The sequence below is a fragment of the Carassius carassius genome, chromosome 10 (genome assembly GCF_963082965.1).
Source record: "Carassius carassius chromosome 10, fCarCar2.1, whole genome shotgun sequence".
Taxonomy (NCBI): Eukaryota; Metazoa; Chordata; class Actinopteri; order Cypriniformes; family Cyprinidae; genus Carassius; species Carassius carassius.
In genome coordinates this window covers 7450788-7472278 of record NC_081764.1, presented here as the reverse complement: position 1 = coordinate 7472278, position 21491 = coordinate 7450788, and the positions used below count along the sequence as shown (strand labels likewise).

Below are 21491 nucleotides of genomic sequence, written 5' to 3'. Positions count from 1 at the left end.
CAATAAACAGCTAATTAAAGAAAAATTCCTGATAAAATACAAGTTAAACTCTATTGATGCAGCTGTGGCGTGCTTTTGGTTACCACAGGAAATAATTCCAACTTGTAGCTCCATTAGAAAAAGCTTAATTGGAAGTCACCCATCCTAGACTTCTATAATGTTAAAGCTGAACTTGTATTCAACTATTTCTTCTAATATTTTAGTCTTTAAGAGAGTTTAATCTGTATCTAGTCTTGTTCAAGGCTTTAGATCAGATAGGTCTTCTCTGCATTGGTTTATTAATATTTAAATCACCTAGTGTCAAGCATCAGGGCAGTGGAGTTTATCGTCCTGCTCTCTCTGAAGACTCATAACTTGGCTGCTGTTCAGGTTACGTTCCAAGCAAATACAAGCCATAGCTATCTTTGTTCTGTTGAATGATTCAAGCCTAGCATAACATTTTCTTTCTGGTCATTTGTGTGTAACTGACGGAATGTAAAATCTCCTTTCTCACATGCTACCACCTTCGCTTTTGTATTCTTGTGCAGTCTGCGCTGCATTGAAAGTGAGTGGTTTATGTCAGGTACATTTACCTCTTGATTCAAACTGATTTCATGATTCATGTTAATTTATACCAGCATTTCAATCTCCTACTTCATGAGAAGTTGTTTCCATTTGTTTTGGTGGGTGGTTGTTGACTGCTCCGACTAACTCAATTACAATGTCGTTTGTGACGGTCCAACCTCGAGTTATCCCGCGATAACAGCTGGCTGCCGTTTTGCAGCTGTGTGTTTTCGATATTTAGAATTTTTCAATTTCTTTAAAGTAGTGTTTTGTAGAGAATTGTTCACTGCCTTTTGTGCATCCATATATAATTGTATACTTTTTTCTGTGTATTACTGAATGCCTGTGGTTTCAATACAGTATTCAGACAAAGCAATAAATGTTATTGTTTTAAATGTTTGGAAGACCCTTTAATTTGTCTGACACAAGTCTGCATGTGAATTATTACTTTTTTCATTACTTTTTTTAAACTAGATAATTTAAGAGCAGTTGTGTAAAGTTGTTCTCAATTTATTGCTTTATTGATTTGCTTTTGATTGATTTGATTTGTTTAAGAGCTACCCACAAGACTTCATGATTTTTATTGCAAGACTCAATTTTATTGAATTCAAAACACTTATACTTAAATGTCTTACTCTCCTTAAGAAAACACACACAAGTTGATGCGTTCATGTGCACAGTTTGTGCTATGGATGAGTTCTACCCCAAAGTTTAATACTTGTTAAGCACCACTAGCCTGTTGGATGTCATTCATAGGAGGATTATCGTTACATAATATCTCTTATGCTTTCATCTGGGCCTTTTCACAATCCTCAATCATGTTCCTCAAATTAATACATGCCCACTAATTAATTTTGCTGTTATTAAGCTCTTGCACCAAATTTTCTGCTTCATTTCCCAAATACAAGTTTCCTTTTCATATGTCTTTAACAATGATTTCGGCAGGTTCTTTAAAGAATGGAAAGCTTTATATGACCTGTCTTGTGTTTGTACTCACGTTGGCTGGCTAATTTCACAGTCCCATGAGTATGGGTTACTGAAATTTACCCAGCCCTCTCAGAGGAAATAAAAAGTGGATTGTTCTGCCATGGTCTGTGGCAAGAGGTTACATCAAACTGTCTTCTACGAACAGCCGTCTCTTGGGAAATAAACCTGCACATGTGGGAGTAGAAACAAGTCTTAAGTAAATGAATTGTAATTTGATCCATTGTAAGGGGTAATTGAAGTGCTTATTAATAATGATGAAGTCGAGTGACTATCAAGACATTTCTTATGTTTTTTTGAACATGAACTCTCTTTTTTATATTAAAAGTTGTACAATAAAAACTAAAATGTGGGGTAATATTTGCTTAATTGTCATGTGTCACAAAGCAAAAAGGATTCCATTTTCTTTTAAAAACTATATTTGCTTATTTCGTTCTTTTATTTAAGGAGTAAAATATATGCAAGGTTTCATTTGAAATTCATCTGTATATGGTAGCTCTTCTGCTCACTACTGGTAAAGCGGTATCATATTTATCATATAGCAGCTTTTGACAGCATCAAACATTGTGTGCAGACTCCGGAAGGCTCATTACTTTGGGATAAAGAGGGTAAATAACCACAATAATGTCAGATTTGCAAGAGAAAACACAACCATATGCTAAACCTGATCTGAAACGCATCATTTGCACATTTCTGGTAAGCTGATGCATTGACTGAGAGATAATGTGATAATTATTTTCCTGCACTCTTTATTGTAATTTTGGTCTGCCCCCATATCAAAATGAGACTTAATAAAGCAGATAGTGGCCTGTTATTTACAAAGCTCAAGTTAAGGACAGATGACAGTCTTCACTTTATTGTCACTGGGTGGCAGCTGACAGGATATTAGTGGTGAGATATTGGGGCTTACCTTGAAGCCTTCAGAACTTACAATTCATCTCCGTAGAGCAATATCTACAAGCTTATATATATATATATATATATATATATATATATATATATATATATATATATATATATATATATATATTATTGAACATTATTCACATATTGTGAACATTTTATCAGTGCATGTTATTGTGAAGAAAAAAATTATTGTATCTATTATCTTTAATCAAAATGTAACATTGCAAGTCATTTTGTAGATAGCACTTATCTATAGACTAAATGTCTACATAACATTAAAAAAAGTTTAATTGTTAAAAATTCAATAATTGTGAACTATCTATCTATCTATCTATCTATCTATCTATCTATCTATCTATCTATCTATCTATCTAAATAAATAATGTTTTACTGGGAAATGTCAAGTAACAAAGTAAAAGAGATGCAAACGGCAATTCACACTGATTTCAAAATTGCATTTAAAAACCTGATATGAAAGCAAACTAACTTCTAATTCTAAACTTGTACTAAAATAAATTCATTCCAAAATTAAAGGTAGCTTATACGTCCTTCAAACGCATGATCACATTTAAATTCTAGACGTGGCTTGACTCAGATCGGATCGGCATGGAAGTTCACTGCTTGGTCACTGTTCTCATTGGTGTAACCCTTAACGTGGTTCGAGCGAGGGTCAAGCCTCACCATGCACAATCTCTGTGTCATCCAATAGAGGGTAGTCTTTAGTCTCTCAGCCAGGCCTAACAGGTTTACCCCTCCCCAGAACGAGGAGACAGACTGACTGCCCCTGGGCTGTAGATATGGGATGCTGTCTTCTGTTCTGCTTCCCCTTCATACTTTTCCCTGGCATGAAGTCTCGATGACTGCTCAACTGCTGTGGGCACCGTGGCCAATGCAACCTTCAGCTGAGACTCCCATGTGGCCATCAGCTTAAAGAGCCCTTTAAAGTACATGGAAGCTGCAATGAGGGAGCAATCACAAACTCAAAAAATGCAGTGACTTTTTGAGCGTGGCTAAAAGATACTTAGTTTCATGTAGCCAGACTTTAGAATACTTAAAGTCTGTTCCACTTTCCAATTTATCCTGGATAAAAATGCCCAATTAGACAGGGAGAGACTGTTTGAGAAGTATGCAAAGTGATCAGTCACAGAGCAGTCAATTATATGTTCAGTTACGTATTTATAATATTTTACTTTACATTTCTGCATAATAAACAGGGTTCAGGATGAATAGGGTTTTTGTGTGATGTCAAGGCAAAAGTGTGTTATTTCAGCATGTGGATGACAGTTGGCAAGGACAGGTGGATAGTGGAGTGAAAGATGTTTGTGTAGGGCAGTACTGTTTTTTTATGCGAGAGACATTTCCTTTAAACACTCAAACCTACTGATGATGACACATTTGTTTAAATACCATGTGGATGGATGAGTTGTCAATTGCAGTTTCCCAACAAAGCTTGAAATCTTAGAATTGCCAGACTGTTGAAGAAGTGCAATGGAAAAACGCATTGTTCTCAGGCCAATGTTGTTTGAACTACCACTGACTGGTCAGATGGACATTGACCAAGATAGTCCTGGACTTAATGCTCAAGGATGAGGCAGAGCCAGTTCACTTGTTTTGCCTATGGATGAGCTTTCAGTATCTAAACAAATAACAATAAACTGTAATATAACTCCCAATTCTTCCCATGTGTGCTATTTGGAATCTCTACTGAGACTTAAAATGAAGCTTGGCGAGAAACAAAGTAACAAGAAAATGACTGCTTTCATACTGCAAAATTTATCCGACATCTGCTTTTTGCCATCTGTTTTCTCCGCATAAACAGGTGAGGGAACATATTGAACACAGTTTGCCAAGCCCATTTTCTTGGCTCTTTACAGGGTAGTTATGAGATGGAATCGGTGGCAACATGCCTATCATGTAAAGTCCCTTTCCTGCTATGTTTGGTCCTACTGTATACATTATTTTCTAGTGGATTTCCTACCTACATTATTTTCTTGTGCATAATAAGTTACACAGTTAAATTGTACCAGATAACTGTAATAACCTATTCTGACAGAAACTATCATTGTTTTATCATCGTGGTTTTTTTTTTTGACCGATTGCATGAAAACTTTCAAGTAAACAGGTACAGAAAAAAATAAGACTACTGTTATATTTAAATGTGCTATCTCACACTCACTGGTCTGAATCATCCCTCGAATGAAAAAATAAATGGGAGATTATATACAGCACCTGTTCAACATTAAGGGTTTTAAACAGTGTTATACAATACATTTCAGACTTTTATAGGTATTTTTCAGGGCACATTCTATCATTTAGGGAACAAGCACACTCATCTAATTGTCAGCTTTCTACATTTTACTTTCCATGTATGTGTTAGGGTTAAGCAAGAGTTGCATTAAATGCATAAATTTGATCTGCTCATGCATTTCCTAAGAATCAACCCCATAATGCTGTTTTTGCAGGTGCTCTGCTTGAGCTACAGGAAAAACAACAACAACAACATTCGCTGTGATACATTTGTGATGTGTATTAATAATGATATAAAAGTGAAAAAATACAGAGACGACTCATGATGTTTTGTTAATGTACTGGCCGATACTGATTGCAATGGATATTGTGTGCAGTGAACTGTTGCTATGGTTACCTCAAGTGAATAGGACTTCTTGTCATTAATATCTATTTGACAACTGGTGAAAATACGCACTTTAATTTGCAATAGAACATCTGTGATGAAAACATTAAAATGACCAGAAATACATTTTGTTTTTGTTTTTTGCAGTTCATAAAAGAATGACAAAGATGGCACTATATATACACAGTGTCCATGATGTAAAAGACTGCTGCCATTTAGCCTTCACATAGCCTAACACTACCTCTCTTTATCAGATTTTCAGAAAAAAGTTGCTGTTTCAACAAACATACAACTCATTTAATATTTTGTCATACTCTCTGGCCCTGGTTCAGAGAGCTGGAGGCTAATTCTGCGTAATACACACATTGATTGGCATCATTACTGGGTTTGTGGGCCTGTGTCCTCTGCTGGAGTATTACAGTCTAATGAAGTGCTTTAATTGACTTTTGTGGAGGCTATTCCATCATTGCTCCATTTATAGACGCACCCTCTGCCTCTCATGCTAATAGCAGCTGAGGACCTGGTTTACCACACAGCTAGGCTTTTAGCAGCCATTTTGTACAGGGAATGCTGCTTTTTGCAAGAGGCTGTTAAAAGTGTAAATGAGAGACTAATAAAGTGGCAATTTGAGTGATTTTGTCCCTGATATACCAGGAAAAAAAAGGTGCCGGTCTCCGTGTGTATGTTTAGTACCTGAGGAAAAGCACTTGGGAAATGTTGGGGAACATTTTGTGTTTTGTTTCTGCAATACATAACAAATTTTACCCTGATATGTAAAAATTCGATTTTTGCAGTTTTTTTTAAAGAAAATGCGGTGCAACTTGCCACTACAAAGCTACATTAAGTGTTTCGGGTGGTTGCTTGGGCATTGCTATCTGGTTGCTAAGGTGTTCTGTATGGTTTTAGTGTGTTATTGTATGGATGCTAGGGTGTTCTGAATGGTTTTAGTGCAGTAATGTGTGGTTGCTAGGGTTTTCTCTATATGGCTGTCAAAAGAGCCCAAGCTCACGGTACTGTGTGTTGTAAATCAGCAATAGAGAAATGAAACCCCATACTGTCAAGGTACACAACAGGTCAATCGACTGATCTTCACATCCAATTTGAGCATGTGCACTATTTAGCGTTGATTATTGCAGCGAGTGCACAATCATGTGGACAAGTCTTTAGCTTTTAGCGGTTATGCACTCAATCAGTTTCCCAGTGTGACTGCATTGCAGCTCATACTGGAGACTAAACAAGATACATATTACCAGGTTATTATATGATGCTATCTTCACCATTACAGCTATGTGACATAGGAGTTTCTCATAACAGAAGCTGGCGGGTATTAAAGGACCTGACGAGTGAAAACCAATAAAATCAGTAACATCTAAATACAGTGAGTGGATTGGTTTTGAGAAAGCTAGGGGATTTAGGACTTGTACTGCTGTTAAGCTGGTCTTTGAATGGCAAGTTGCTTTGCCATCAGCACTGCATCATCCCCCGAGGGAGCTATTAATAGTTCTGATGGTCAATAAACCAAATCTCCCATGACATATTATATGTGACTCACTGTAGCTACACAGAACTGATGCAGGCCACCAAATGGAAGGCTCTACTGAAAAGATATTAATTACATGAAATAAGGTGGACAATTTAGTGAAAGAATTTAGCGTTATATGTTAATATGTGCTTAATGAAACTAATATGCAAGTTGTGGTACCTCAAAAAAAAAAAAACTACATCCATTCAATCTATTTATCTTGCTCTTTCAATAGCACAACATTCCATGGAATTCCATTTCGGTTCTGCTTTCCCAACAAACTCAAAGGCAGTAAATCTACAACACTTTCACTCTTACATAGATAAAGAGGGGCAGTAAATTGAATGAGAGGCTAAACCACATTGTTACACTGTCAAAGACCTTTTAGCATAAGTCACTTATTTATTTGTAGCAGAGGGGACATTTAACATGTCCTGTTCCATTTAAAACATTTAGCAATTTAGGAAACTTCACACTAGCAACTCTTATACGGCACTATCAAATCATCACTTTCTCAGTTCAGAGGATTCCATTACGTTACTCATCACTTAACTTAAATTTAACAGTTATTAAATTATTAAACAAATCTATTATGCATCATCATATAATGTTGGCTTGCTGACTTGCTTAACAAAACTGGCAATTATTATTATTATTTGTTTTGCCATTGCTCAACAAAACTCAATTATGACCCACCAAGGCGTGCAAGTCATTTCCAAAATGAAAAGAAGTGTATTTATAACAGCATTCTGATCAAAGGAAATACATGTAAAGCACTTTGCCTTTGAGGTTCAACATGATGTTTGGTCTCTCAAAGAGAGGGAGAATGCTGAAGAAACAGGTCTTGAATGGATGCCTCGAGGTGCTCATGGTAAACATAACGAAACAGTACAGTTGCAGCTGCCAGAGGAGAGCAGAGCGACTCTCACCTCTTTGACAGTTCTAACACAACAGTGCTTATTGCAGCCAACATGACTGAAATGTGGTTCAGTGTAACGTTTACATTTGCACAGCACTTGTTTTCACCTCTGCTCTCACTTCCAATATTTTGATAGTGACCTAGAGGCTTGAAAAGTAAATGCAAGGAAAAAATGTAGAGGGTGTTACAATTCTAAATTTTTAGGCCGTATCTTACTGAGCCATGAAATAGATTTAATCACAAGTGGGTCAAAGACAAGATTTTTTTTGTGAGTTGTTCAAAAATACATAAAAAAATGCAATTCAAACTGATTATGACTATGATTATGATTTATATAAAATATTATTTTATTTATTTGGGTGAATCACATGGTATATCACAGACCCTCATTACTGTGTCATGGTCTACATTTTCAAAAAATAAATAAATAAACATATATATATATATTTTTTTTTTAATTTGGGCAAAGACAGTTCATGTAATGTAGAAAATATACATAAATATAAATACAAATTTTTGGACTTTAAAAAATGTCTGAAAACTTTGTTTTTTAAATAGTGAATTACATTGACTATGTAAATCATTATTTAAAAACAAAGTTTTCAAACATTTTAAATAATGATTTACACAGTAAATGTAATTCACTTGCATGTATTAAAAAGGGAAGGAAAATATTTTATTTTTCATTTTGTTAGAGTCATAAAAGCAAATTTGTAAATAGTATTACATTTGTTTTAAAAATGCATGAATTTTGTATTTTTTTTGAACAGTGATGTCATCTCTATTTTAATTCTGTTCTTTTTTTAATGATGGGAATAGATCCCTTCTGCAGCGCTAAAGAGAAAAGTGCACTTTGAGTTACTGCAATATTAAGCCATAAACAACATGCCTTAACAGACCTTTGAGCCTAACAAGTCTGTGCTAAGTTCAGGGGTCAGTTGAATAGTGGGGGTACATTTTACTTGCGGTCATGCACAGGGTCAAGACCATTCTTTACCATTTGTTTGTTCACAAAACAAATGTATGAATTGCATATTTTCAGACTTGTACAATTTCCTGAATTGTACCGCGGGGATCAATAAAGAACCTCTTTTTAATTTAGGACTGAAGTCCCAACAGCATTTGAGATAATATATTGCTACAAAACCATCATCAACCAGGCGAAAATTTGAAGTGTGATGCTTGAACACTGCCATTTCACTTTTTTTACTTTTAATTTTTTGTAGTCAAATAGGAGAAATAAGCTGTCGAAACATTATAAATGTAATGTATCACTGCTGAGTGAATTCCCTAAAGGGTTGTGTCAAACAAAGCTTAATAAATAGACGGCATGTTTCCTCATAACGAGAATCAAAATGATATATTTACTATCAACTCTATCTACTATTTCAGAGTCTGTCATCATAGTCAACAGATTTCACAATAAAACATATAAACAAAACAATAGATCTCACTTTTTGTGAGATGTGTGGCTGTGCAGCTGTTTTCCACACTTTATTTCTAGTGTTCAGTTCACTGGTCTAAATGCAACTACTGGCCGGAGCCTGAAAGATAACGGTGTAATCTTAGTGAGAGATGTGTGGATATGGAAAAGGTCAGTGACTGAAGTATGGGCTTTTTTGGTGGGATAGTGACAGCTCTCTGTTTGCAGAATGATAGATTTCTACAGTTCTACAGAACATCTGAATCATAACCAGAGACCAGAATCTAATCATATAGTGTGTTCAAGTTCTTCAGGGACATTAATGAGTTTGCTCAGTAATTATGACTTAAGGTGCGTTCAAATGACTTGATGGTGATTTAGCTTTCAACATAAAAAACAATCTACAAAAGGATGAATAAAGACAGCATAATGGCTGCTCTTGAGTTTTTTTCGTTTTGATTCCAAAGTACTGTAAATGGAAATGTTATGTATTGTATTTTAATTGTACAATACTATGGTATTTTCTACATGCGACTTGGATGAAAAAAATTATATCATGTTAAATTCCTTTTCAATTTGTTCATTTTAACAAATTTAACATTAGTGTTACTGACATGCTCTTAAAGTAAATCCAGAGTTTCACTACATATTACTGACGATCATGTCCGTTAATACTCAATATTTCAGATTTAATTGAATGCAGGAAATAGAGACTAAGGGACGTAAGCCCTAGCTAATTTATAGCCACCATCCTAGCAATGCGGTGATGACTTTTGCACTGACAAAGGCCACTCACACTGTTTTCAGAAAATGTTAAAAAAAAAAATACTAAAAGTATTTGCTTTCTAAAGAGACTTTTTAGTGCTTGGTTATTGAGTTTTAAACAAAAAGACATTTTTGTTTTCCATCGCCTTGCTCACCAAAACCAGAAATCTGTTTTTAGAAATCTATTAAAACTATGGAAGAATGGGTGCTCACATCAACAATACTACACTGAGAAAACTGACTGTGTGTATTATTCTGCGTTCCTTGAACTGAGACCGTGAAATTGGGAGTCTTACATGACTATGCATAGCAGTCCTATACACCATACAGTTCAGCGTACATAAACTCTGTCCTACTTTTCAACTGATTGAAGTGTTTCAGTGCATTGACAGTTGGCTTTTTTATAAACTACACCATCTTAAAAATAATGAGATGTCACTGTTTACTATTAATGGGTCTGGGAAACGTACAGCTTGGTAGAGGAGTTTTAATTGAATTGGGTGCATGCTTCACGTTCTCTCTGACGTCTTCACATTGGAGGGTCTGTGGGAGTTTTTTTTATGGTGGATGATCAGAAGGGAGTCTACTTTCCTGCTATCAGTCATTGTTATGTCTGAAGCCATTTCACCGGTATAATATGAGAAATGTATACAGTCAGTATGTTTTACAATCTGGTATTTATATTCTGACATACATCTATTTCTTAAAGTAAATGGTAAGAACAACCCCATGCCTGGTCCATTGTGCTGTTTTGATGAAATGAATATTTAAGATGAAGACTTGCAACCTGGTTTCCCATATTATCATAGTAAAATTTCAAATCAAAACCCGAACCAGACTGTATATATAGTAGCTTGTTGGGAGATTGAATTCTGTTTATGCTGTTTGCAACACTAAAATGCAACATACAGGACTTAATGACAGGTCATCATGCAGATGGTGGACGGAAGAGATTGTAATCATACACAGCACATGAATGTAATCTGATCTTTAGTAATCAAGCTGACAGCTTCTCAAGGAATCAATGCAGTGTAATAAGTGATGTTGTTCAATAAGCGTACTATTGCAGATCTCTCGAGCAAGGATGGCCCACTGGCGTACATTCTCATTCTTAACAATAAAACCATCCCCTGTCAGCCTACTTCTTCTAACAAAGCTGAACAAAAGCCAAGGACGCAAACAGTGGTCTTATCGGTCAACAGCCGATTTACTCCAGAGCTGCTATTTTCTTCTTAGACAAATGAGGGGAGTTCCTAAACCAGAGGATGGCCGGCCATATCACACGCTGCCCACCTTCATTCATTACCGATATAAAAATAAACTAGTGTGATCAAAACAATCTCCACTTCTCCTCTCTTACTGGCCCAGAAAGGGAACAACTCAGAATTGATTGCCGTTGCTTCTTTTTGTTTGCTTTTGCATGGAACTTATCTCCTATATTGAAAAAGTATGTGTGAAGAGATCTCTGTGGACAAGCATAAAAGCAATCAATTACATAAAAGCAGACAGAGAGGAGGAGGGTGACAGCATGTTCCCTCTCCTCCCATATTAACATAATTATTCCCTTAACCTTTTTTCTTTTTTTTTTACCAAAAGTTTTATATAGAAAGAGTCAAATGGTGGCTTTGGTATTTTATACCACCTAACTGTGGATGATTCTCTTTTGAGGTGTCAAGGTGTAAAATAGCCCTTCGTGAAAGGAATACATTCGTACTGACAAAGTTTTTAGATAGTAAAGAAAGATGGCACACCCTTCAAGTTAAATATTTCACATTCGGACGGGACTAGTTTTACGGGAGGTCGTTAGAGAAATCTGTGTTTCACAGACGTACTTGATTTTAAGATAAAAGACTATTTTGGACATTTTCTGGTTATCAAACCTTGTGGAACATGGTCATATAGTTCATATGATGAACTGCAACTGTCTTTACTCTGCTAAGAAAGCTGTCATTCATCCACTAAAAAAACATCAGTTGGTTAAAACAAACTTCAAAAATAACTAAGATAAAAGTAGTACTGTAGAATCATTTGTTTGCAGTTGATTTGATATTTGGTTATCAAATGCAAAATGTTTCAGTTTGTCAGAATAATACTGTACTGGGAACAGAAGTCTTGTCTGCATGCAGCTGGCTGTGCTGCTCATTGCAGCTGTGGCATTGAAGAACTTTCAGTGTGATTGTAATGAGATAGAGGTCTGTTCACTGACCTGAGCTCCATGTTTCAGAGCTAGACACAGCTGGGGACAGATAAGCAGAAACAGGGGGCTGGCTGGGCCTGGCTGGGTCAGTGGCCCTGAGGTCGAGTGGTCACTGAAGTGTGGACACTATCCACCCACAACCCTACATCAGATTTAGACACGAATGGATTGACACATATCTGCAGAAACCCTTATGCTTTAACATTGGTTTGAAGAAATTCCCTTCCTACTGCAGTTGCAAACTGAAGCTTCTTTGTATTAAAAATATATTGAACATAAAAAAAGCTCACCAACGTATTTTGAAAGCTCATCAAATATAAAACAATAATTTATTATTTCTCTCATTTTACAAGACATCTAATTGCATTTCTAACTACTGATTTGCTAAACTGTATTATCTTGCTGTAATACAATGGAGACCTATTCAAAAGGCTTTTGTCAACAACAGACATTAATATCAACAATACAGATTTAGATTTCAATAAATGGTTGCGCTTTGATGCATGTCTTATGTAACAGTAGCTGTGTGAAATATGAACTTTATGAAAAACAGCACCCTTTCCTTAAAATGTGTAAAGCAATGTTATTTTTGTTGTAAAACCCTGAATGAAAATTTATAACATCTGTGTGATGACCATTAAGCTAAATATCTGTTACTTCAATTAGCAAAAAGAACAATACTGATGACTGTTAGTTACTTGAAATAAAATAAAAATGCTGATAGTTGTGATGCTTGATGGTCTTTGTATTGTTTTCCAAAACCTTTTAAAGACGCCAAATGGTCATGAATCAGTTACTTAATAGAATATTCAAAACCACAAGCGCAATATAGAACAGAGCAAATAAGAAAACGTGCTCTCATCACTTCTCATTGTAGCTTCTCTTGGCAAGTAGCAAAGTTCCTTCAGACGAGGCATTCATATTTCTTATTTACAAATGTTGCCGCATTGAACGAGGCAGGATTGTCTACCCCAATCGGTAGTGTCCTATATACTGAACAGTACAGAGCCTAAACCGTGGTCACTGACAGTAGGGAGTTGTACACTCTTGTCCCATCGGGGGACTTCGTACCATGGGTCAACAGTTCCTGGATAGTCATCCAATTGTCAAAGATTTTCTTGTTCCGCTTCTTCATCATCTTTTTGTTACTCAGTTCAATAATATTGAGCTCCTTCTTGTCTTCAGTGCTGCCCACTTGCTCCTTCAGACAGTCCATACGGCTCTGCTTCATAAATTCCCTGCGCTGACGCTGCTCTTTGGCACGGACGGCTTGTTGCTTCCGCTCCTCTTTGCTCCAGTAGCGTCCCATCTTCATCTCGCTGATGGCATCATCGTCTGTAGTCATCCCGCTGCGCTCCTCTCGGATCCGTAGGGCTCGCTCTTTCAGGAGCTTGTCCCGGACAGGCCGCTTGGTAATGTAACGCGTACCATCGCTGCGGATCTTCACTTTCCATTCCATCTTGGGACCCATGTCAGCAGAAGCAACGGGGTCCCGGCACAAGCTGACTAGGCTCATTTGGCTTTGGGCATACTCCACTGACTTTTGCTGGATCAGTTGCATGTAGCTCTGGTAGTGCTGGGCGTGGGCCGGGATGTGAGCATGTTTGTAGGGTGATTGGGGCTGGGCATGGCGACCAGTTTTGCGTTCTCGAATTTCAGACTGGGTTCCAGCCTCGGACACTTTTGACAAGGTTGGACGACTTCTGTTAGGACTGCAAGCTTCTTGGACGGGAGACAGAAGAGGTTTGAGAATTCTGCTGGCACCCAATGTCCCACTACAAACCCCCACTTGATTTTCATTTCCACGCCTCAAGGAGTTGTCCGGGGAAAGCTCTAGCGTGAGTGGTGTGCTACGGCAACTTTCACCCGTGTTGTATGCGCTGGAGCTGTCCTTGTCAGACTTCTCTGGGAGTTCGCTGATGTCCGTTAGCTCATGGCGTCTTGCATCCACACTTGTGTTGTAATTGCGGAAGCCGCTGTTGTGGAGCATCCAGGACTGTTCACGGCACTGCTCACGCAACTGCTGCATGCGATGTGCTCGGACTATGCTCAGGCACTCGAGCTCAATGCTGCGGAGCTCCTCATTCAGAAGCTCCAGCTCTTTGTCGACACCCTCCTCGCCAACGCTGCCCTGTCCACCACCACTGGGCCAGAACAAGCTCTGCTCTGGGGTACCGCTGATGCCCACGCTCCGCATCTGGCACTTGAGCTCCAAAAGCTCACGAAACTGCTCGCATTCGTCAGCAGGAAAGTCACCCAAGAAGTCCGCGTCTGCATAGTCTGCAGAAATGAAGGACTCGCTGCTGAACGGGAGGTCGCCACTTCCTAGGGTGTCCTGACTGTATGCGAGCCTGCGCCGGCTGCCTAGTGTGGTGGAGGTGCTGGTCTGATCATCTGCAAGATTCTCTTGCTCAGAACTCTCATCGTTACGGGTGCTGTCATCTGTGCGGCCCACTCCACTGTCCTTCTCATGATGGTGGGAGAGCAGCGTGGCAGTGTCTGTTGTACCTCCATCCTCCTCGTGCTTCTTCTACAATAAAACAAGTAAGGGGACATCAAAAAAGGAGTCAACAATATTCTTAATATACAATGCCAGGTTGATATGACATCTAGAATAGGAGGTAAGCCACCCACAAGCTCACAATTTCACATGTGTTTAAAATTTACAGGCTTTTCCAAAGTTTATTGGAGGAAGTTTTGAAAGCCTAATACTAGATTAAAAGTTTCAAGCTTTGGCATAATGAATACTTATTATAAAAGTAAGCAATTATTTAATACATTTTCAGAGCAGCCATTTGAGATCTGACCACCTCCAAACTGGTTCAATCAGATGTCAAGAAGCATTGGACCCTGTTAACATGCGTACATTGCACAGTACACTTCAGATCGGATCACATGAAACAGATGTTAATACCCGGTGCAAATGGGACCTAAACTAGCCATGCTTTCTTTTAAACTAAAGTCCTGGCTTGACTGCTTTACCTCCTGCTCAGTGACAGATTTGGAAATTATGATTGATGTGTAGGATGTCAAGCCATGACAGGCTGAGCTATGATTGACTGATATGCCTCCTGACGACTCCACGACTGACTCTATGATGGATTTGCTGTACCTGCTGGATCATGCTTGCTGTGAACTGCATGGCCTGATGGTGCTGTTGCTCTAACATATCCATGTGGAGGTCATCCAGGTAGTCGTTTCTGTCGTCATCCATCCAGCCCTCATCCAGCTAAAATAACCAGAGAGAAAAGGAGAAAATCTATCAGCTATCTTTTAAAGTTGGTGAACAGCATGAATGGTGTGTTTGTGTCTTGGGTCTCTCACTTGTATCTCTGGTCGAGCCAATAGCAGGCATACATTTGGGTGTTCTTCACTGGTTAAAAGAGCCACTGCTTCCTCATGGTTCTGGATCTCAAAGCCATTGATCTGAAATGTGGAATAGAGATTTGTTTAGAAAAAAATGCCTAAATGTGATGGAATAAGACAAATGGCATCAATGACATTCAGCAAACCTGGATGATTCGATCTCCCTCTCGAATTCGTCCATCTTTTGCTGCAATGCTGTTCGGATCAATCTGTACAATGAAGAAAATTGTTGACCAACAATACAAGCCCAATAAATAAAATGAATCTTAATGGCTTGTATTTTATAAGTGAAACCACAGATGTTTTATAGAGCATATCATTAGCATGCACAAAAATGGCTATTTTTGCGATACAACTCACCTCACTGACATAGATCCCAGTCTCATCCTCATCATCTGTTCTGTAGCACACAGTTAACCCCAGTTTATCCTGGATATTAGTTCTGTATAAATCCACTTCCTGAAAGAAGAGTGTGATATTTTAATGCACAGCACTGACTGAAGTCATTTGTAGTTTGAATTGCCAAACTGTGTAAACACAGCAGCTTAATCATAAGAATGTACACAATCTGTTGCCTCGATCTACATGCTTGAATAATTTGCCCAGTTTAAAGAGTTCTGGAACAGAGATACATGCTATTAACATGTACATGAGCCAAGTCTCCTTCCGTCTTGTGTGAACATCTGTTATCTACAAGATACATATGGAGATCACAGCTCTCACGGGGCTGGTATCACAGCAGACCATGAATGAAAACCCACTGTAATCTAAACCAACCATCAATCTTATTCAAAGTAAATAGGCAAATCTCATGAATACATGTTCAGGTAAGAAATTATGACATACAAATATTACATACTGTTACAAATTTTAGGGTCTGTAAAAAGTAATAATGTGAATAATCATATTGTGTAATAATTTAAAATACCTTTTTTTTTTTTTTTTTAACAGTTTAAAAAAATAATGTATTCATGTGATGGCAAATCTGATTTTTCAGCAGACTTCAGTCTACAGTTACACTTCAGAAATCATTCTTTTATGCTGATCTGGTGTTCACGTAACAGTGCTTTTTATTGTTATAGTTGAAGACTTTTAATTTAAATAAGCATAAATTCAAGGCAGTTCAACAAATACTACATGATTGAATAATACATTATTGTCATTTGAGAATAATTTGAAGAAGATTTGTTTTGTTTTTTGGTAATGACAATTGGTGATGGAAATGTGCTTAATTTGTTGAAAAAAAAAAATGATGTCCCGATGTAAAATATCTTAATGGCCTTAAACATAAACCTCAACTGTTTTTAATTATAATAAAAAAATATAACTGCTTTTTATTTCCTTTGATTTTGGGGCGATATAACATCCTTTATAATTTTCATGAGATTGACCTAAGCAGTAATTGTCCATAATGAATGTCTCAGACCTTGATCCTCATTGGTCATTTGCTCATGACCATATCGAGGAAGTATTTGATAAGCTGGTTAGTTCATTACATTATATAATTGCTAAATGCCTGCCAACATTGTTCTAAGGTAAGAAAACAGTGCATATTAAGTGCATTTCTACTTCACAGCATCTAAAACTCCCTTTTCTTTGTCCTTGAAGTGCAAAAGAGAGTATTAATCAAGGTAAACAAGACAGGAGGGTAAAGGAGTTGTTGGGCCCCATCCTGGTCATTGATCTCTGTCTGCAGGGCCCTCACTGCGGCACCTGGAGGCCCTCGGGGCCGATGAGAGGTCGTCAAGAGTGCTGCATGCAGAGCATCTGCCGCCGTAAGTCTCTGAACTTCATCTCTTTATGGACTCGTTCGTGACCCCTCGGGACTCACCGCCCACCACTATCATTACAGAGCAATCTGTCTACGATTATTGTACACTCAGATCCATCACGCCAGTTGTTAGTCTAATTACAACCTCTCCAATTATCTCTTTTCACCGATTTATAAGTCAATGACAAAAGTAAATAATGATATCCACGTATAGCATCTGTTCAAGGGGCTAAAAAGGCTACTTGATGTCAGTAAATCTGACCCCTTTAGTGCCTGTGTGAGGTTATTGATGGTGTGGTTGGGCAATTCACCAAAACATCAGTGGAGACAACTTGCATCAGGCCTAACGTCAGCATGTCTTAATTCTTAGAATAAAGAGAGATTATGTGTGGCATTACCTCATATTCCAGCTCTTCTCTTTCTATCTCATGCTGCATGCCCTCTAGGAAATCATTGGGGTCGAAGTATTCATGAGCAGGAGAGTGCCTAGAAAACATAACAAACACAACCATATCATACCATAAAGAACGATGTTAAAGAGGGACTATGCTTAACAAATAACACTGCATTCAAGATTCAGAGGTCAAATGATTAAATATGCTCTACAAAATGTTACCAGTTTGGCTGAACTGCCAATTTCATCACATCTTACATGCTTTATGAGGGATTTTACTCTAATTATTGCTGGAATATGTGCCTTTCTTGTTGATTGCAGAATAACTATATGATAAAGGACAGCATGGTTCAATAAATAATATTATTAATAAAATTGAAACAATCTGCAGATAAAAAGAAAATTAAATATAATAAATATGATTAAAAAAGCAATTTCAGAGCTGCAACTCCGATACATGACTTCCATTTTTATAAATATATGTGACCATCTATTTAACAACTCTTTTACAAAAAATAAGACTTCAGGTAAAAACAAGCATCTGCAGAAATTTGATATTAGAAAATGTAATTTTAGTGTGTTGGGAAATAAATTATATCCTTCTTAGTTCCTGTCAGTAACATATGAGAGACAACCCCTCGAGGATACATGCAGTGAGATATGATATTGTGTGAGAGGAAAATTGAAATCAAAATAAATGAAAGCAACTTAATTTCAACTTGTGCCCTGGGCCAAAACATTGTTAGCAACTTTTGAATTTTGTGCAATGGCATGAATACAGATCTTCAATATGTATTTAACACACTGTCTGTCAACACCATCTTCACTAGCTATGTGTCAATCATAACTGAAATCTGTAATATACATTGTGATTGGTCCATGGAGGTGTCACTCACCCCTCTGGCAGCAGGTACTGCTCAAGCACATTCACAGGCGGGGAGGACGTAGGCAGCTTGCTGAGCGCCATTATATGCTGGAAGGTGATGTCGGTCTGGGTGCTGATGTCCATTACCTGCGCTTCCCCACTTGGGCCTGTAGGTTTGGGTTTGGGAGCCGGGCGTAGCACCTGGACCATAATGGGCTCTTTAGCCATACGGAAGGCCTCCACAGCCTGGTCGTGCGTCGCCTTTGACAAGTCCTTTCCATTGACCTGTTGAAACAGACAAACATAACAACATTGACATTACAAATGGTATTAGCAATTAATATGTGTAGGAATGTGCATATAATTGAGAAGACAAAAACTACTCCAATATAAACTGTAAAGCTGTAAAGAGACGACAAATCTATTGATATTTAAAACCAAGGGAGCAAAGCAATTTAAAACAACCATTACAACAGAGCAATGCATCTGCAGTGCCTCTCGCTGCTTTCGGGGGTCAAAGCTAGACTCAGCAAAACAACAACATAAATTAGAAAATGCTCTCTTGCTAATTAATCAGGGTCATTAAACAAACTGAACCGGGGAAATGTATCTAGCTAAGTAATTTGAAGACGAGGGCCTCCCTGGAAGAAGATGTGGGCACTGTACATGAGGAAATGAATGAGAGCTTCAGGGCCAAAGCATGACACACCAATCAAGAGCAGCGCTCTGGTGATGAGGGCTGAAAGAAATGAGAAAGTAGAGGTTCAAAGCAATCTTTTAGTGCAGAGAACCAAGCCCAGATGGGGTCCGAGATGAAAGCATACGGAAGGAACATTTTAAAACAGTACATTTTTTGTACAGCACTTAAAACTGCAATTGTTGCTACCCTTACAAAAAAGTTATATGGAGGTAACACAGTAATGCTTTGATGTATACCATTACCATATTTTTTAATAATCGCTGATGCAGATCTATAGAGAACAGGGTGATATAATAATAAATAAATAATTCACTGTATATAAAATATAAATGAAAACAAATCATTTGCTTAAATTAAATGAACGGATGTCCCAAAAGCACAACATTGTCAAACGATGTCCAAATAATTTTTATTGTTGGTGTATTGCATAAATTACTTGTAAAAAATAAATTCAGGACAAAGGATCTGGTTAGGCTGATGTCAAGCTAAACCGAACAGCTAACACATTTTTATTAGGATGCAAAACATGAGAGTTTTCAAGATTAACTTGTCTGCTAACAGTGTGTTTGACCTTGGGTGAACCGTCTCTCTTATCTTAGAGCTTATAGAGTTTTCCCCTCATGTGCTCATCTCAACAAACGCAGCATTCCCCATTTGTTCATGTTTGATTTCTAGACAAAAGACGGCTTTGATAGGATCCGTGCTTGAGGCATTCACATCCACTTATCCAACCCGCATACATACATATTACATACAAATACTGAAAATAATAGTTTAGCGATTCATTTTCTGAGCAGTATTGATTGTTGTATGCCATAGATTTATCAAACATTTACACACCTTTATCACAGAATCAAACCTCTCACACAGCTTTCAGAAATGTATCCACTTTTTATGGGGAAGTCGTGGCCTAATGGTTAGAGAGTCGGACTCCCAATCAAAAGGTTGTGAGTTCGAGTCCCGGGCCGGCAGGAATTGTGGGTGGGGGGAGTGCATGTACAGTTCTCTCTCCACCTTCAATACCACGACTTAGGTGCCCTTGAGCAAGGCATCGAACCCCCAACTGCTCCCCGGGCGCCGCAGCATAAATGGCTGCCCACTGCTCCGGGTGTGTGCTCACAGTGTGTGTGTGTGTGTTCACTGCTCTGTGTGTGTGCATTTCGGATGGGTTAAATGCAGAGCACAAATTCTGAGTATGGGTCACCATACTTGGCTGAATGTCACTTCACTGATCACTGATTCACTAAAATCCTCTATATAATTCTATATTTTGTGAGAAATATCTATAAAGAGTCTAATTCACAAGCTGCTGGATCTCACAAGCTGCTGGATCCACTTCTCGGATTTCCAAACAGGCAGGATCGCAGCACTTCAGCTGTGAGAGAGAACATGTTAACTAATAACCAAGAGGATTAAAACTAATCCCAGCCTGAGGGATAATTGGAACATCCAATATGAATCCAAATTCTGTAACTTACAAATCGAAACAAAGATTCACCGACTTTAATAAATGAACACTGAGGAAGCCTTTAAGACAGTTTGCCAAATCGATATTTAAAATTAACTACCATGGTAAATTAATTTGAGTACCGCGGGATATTTCAAAGTACCACAGTATGATATGATTGCACATGTCCAAAACAACATTTTAGAACCTGGAACAGTAGTATTTCTGTAAATTAAAGGGTTAAGTAAATGCTTTTATAAGGGAATACCATGAAGCTATCAAAAGAACATAAATCATGGTATTAGCATGGTACTTGAACTTTTTCTAAAAACTGACGTCACTTCCGATAACAGTTTTTCTTTTCTTTATTTTCATCTTCCAACTCTTAACTCCTTATATTCAGCTCTGCAAAGACTGTCAGCTAGGTCAATAACACAATCATCCCTCTCTGTGTCTGTCTTGTTCTCAGTAAGACTTAAGTGCATAGGAATCCCTCTCCTCCTCGTAGCCCATGACCCCGAGACAAAGCCTCAACCCACGAAACGTTCTGCCTCACTGCTTCTCCAACAAGGAGGAGGGACCCCCATTCACACAGCTCACCTCTGACACGTCTCACTGAGGAGTACACACAACAGAACGGTGCAAACTGAGCCTCTTCACCCTCTGTTTAACACAGAGTCGCTGGAATGGCTCAGTCAATGGACAGAAAGAATACTGACAAACACACATGCGAGAATTATCAGTAATAATTATTTCAATGATATAGAGTAATAATTGCTTTAATATATTTTATTTCATATATGTTTAATATATTTAAAACATAATTTATTCTTGTGATGGCAAAGCTGAATTTACTCCAGTCTTCAAAATCATAAAATCTTCAGTATCATAAAAAGCCTGTCATATATTTCCAAAGTACTTCAGTTTACTATGTACTTTCAATGTACTACAGTCCTGAAGAAAAAAAGGGCTGCAGTTTGGCAGGAATGGATATGGTCTTTCGATGTGTATGTACAGTACGTGTGTTATTTCATTCAGAATCAGGAAAGCTCCTTAC

General features: G+C 37.8%; 1 protein-coding gene across 4 annotated transcripts in view; it reads right to left on the bottom strand.

Moving 5' to 3' along the window:
- Positions 1–12749: 12749 nt before the first annotated feature.
- Positions 12750–21491, bottom strand: part of LOC132151647 (E3 ubiquitin-protein ligase PDZRN3-B-like) — a 98568-nt gene continuing 89826 nt past the window's right edge. For all 4 annotated transcript variants that reach the window (XM_059559910.1, XM_059559911.1, XM_059559914.1 and 1 more), the window contains 7 exons: positions 18319–18572; positions 17427–17514; positions 15618–15716; positions 15404–15466; positions 15216–15317; positions 15004–15120; positions 12750–14421 (listed from right to left, as the gene is read on the bottom strand). In XM_059559910.1, coding sequence (XP_059415893.1) covers positions 12901–14421; positions 15004–15120; positions 15216–15317; positions 15404–15466; positions 15618–15716; positions 17427–17514; positions 18319–18572 — 2244 coding nt within the window. In that variant the 3' untranslated portion in view covers positions 12750–12900. The remainder of the gene's footprint in view (positions 14422–15003; positions 15121–15215; positions 15318–15403; positions 15467–15617; positions 15717–17426; positions 17515–18318; positions 18573–21491) is intronic.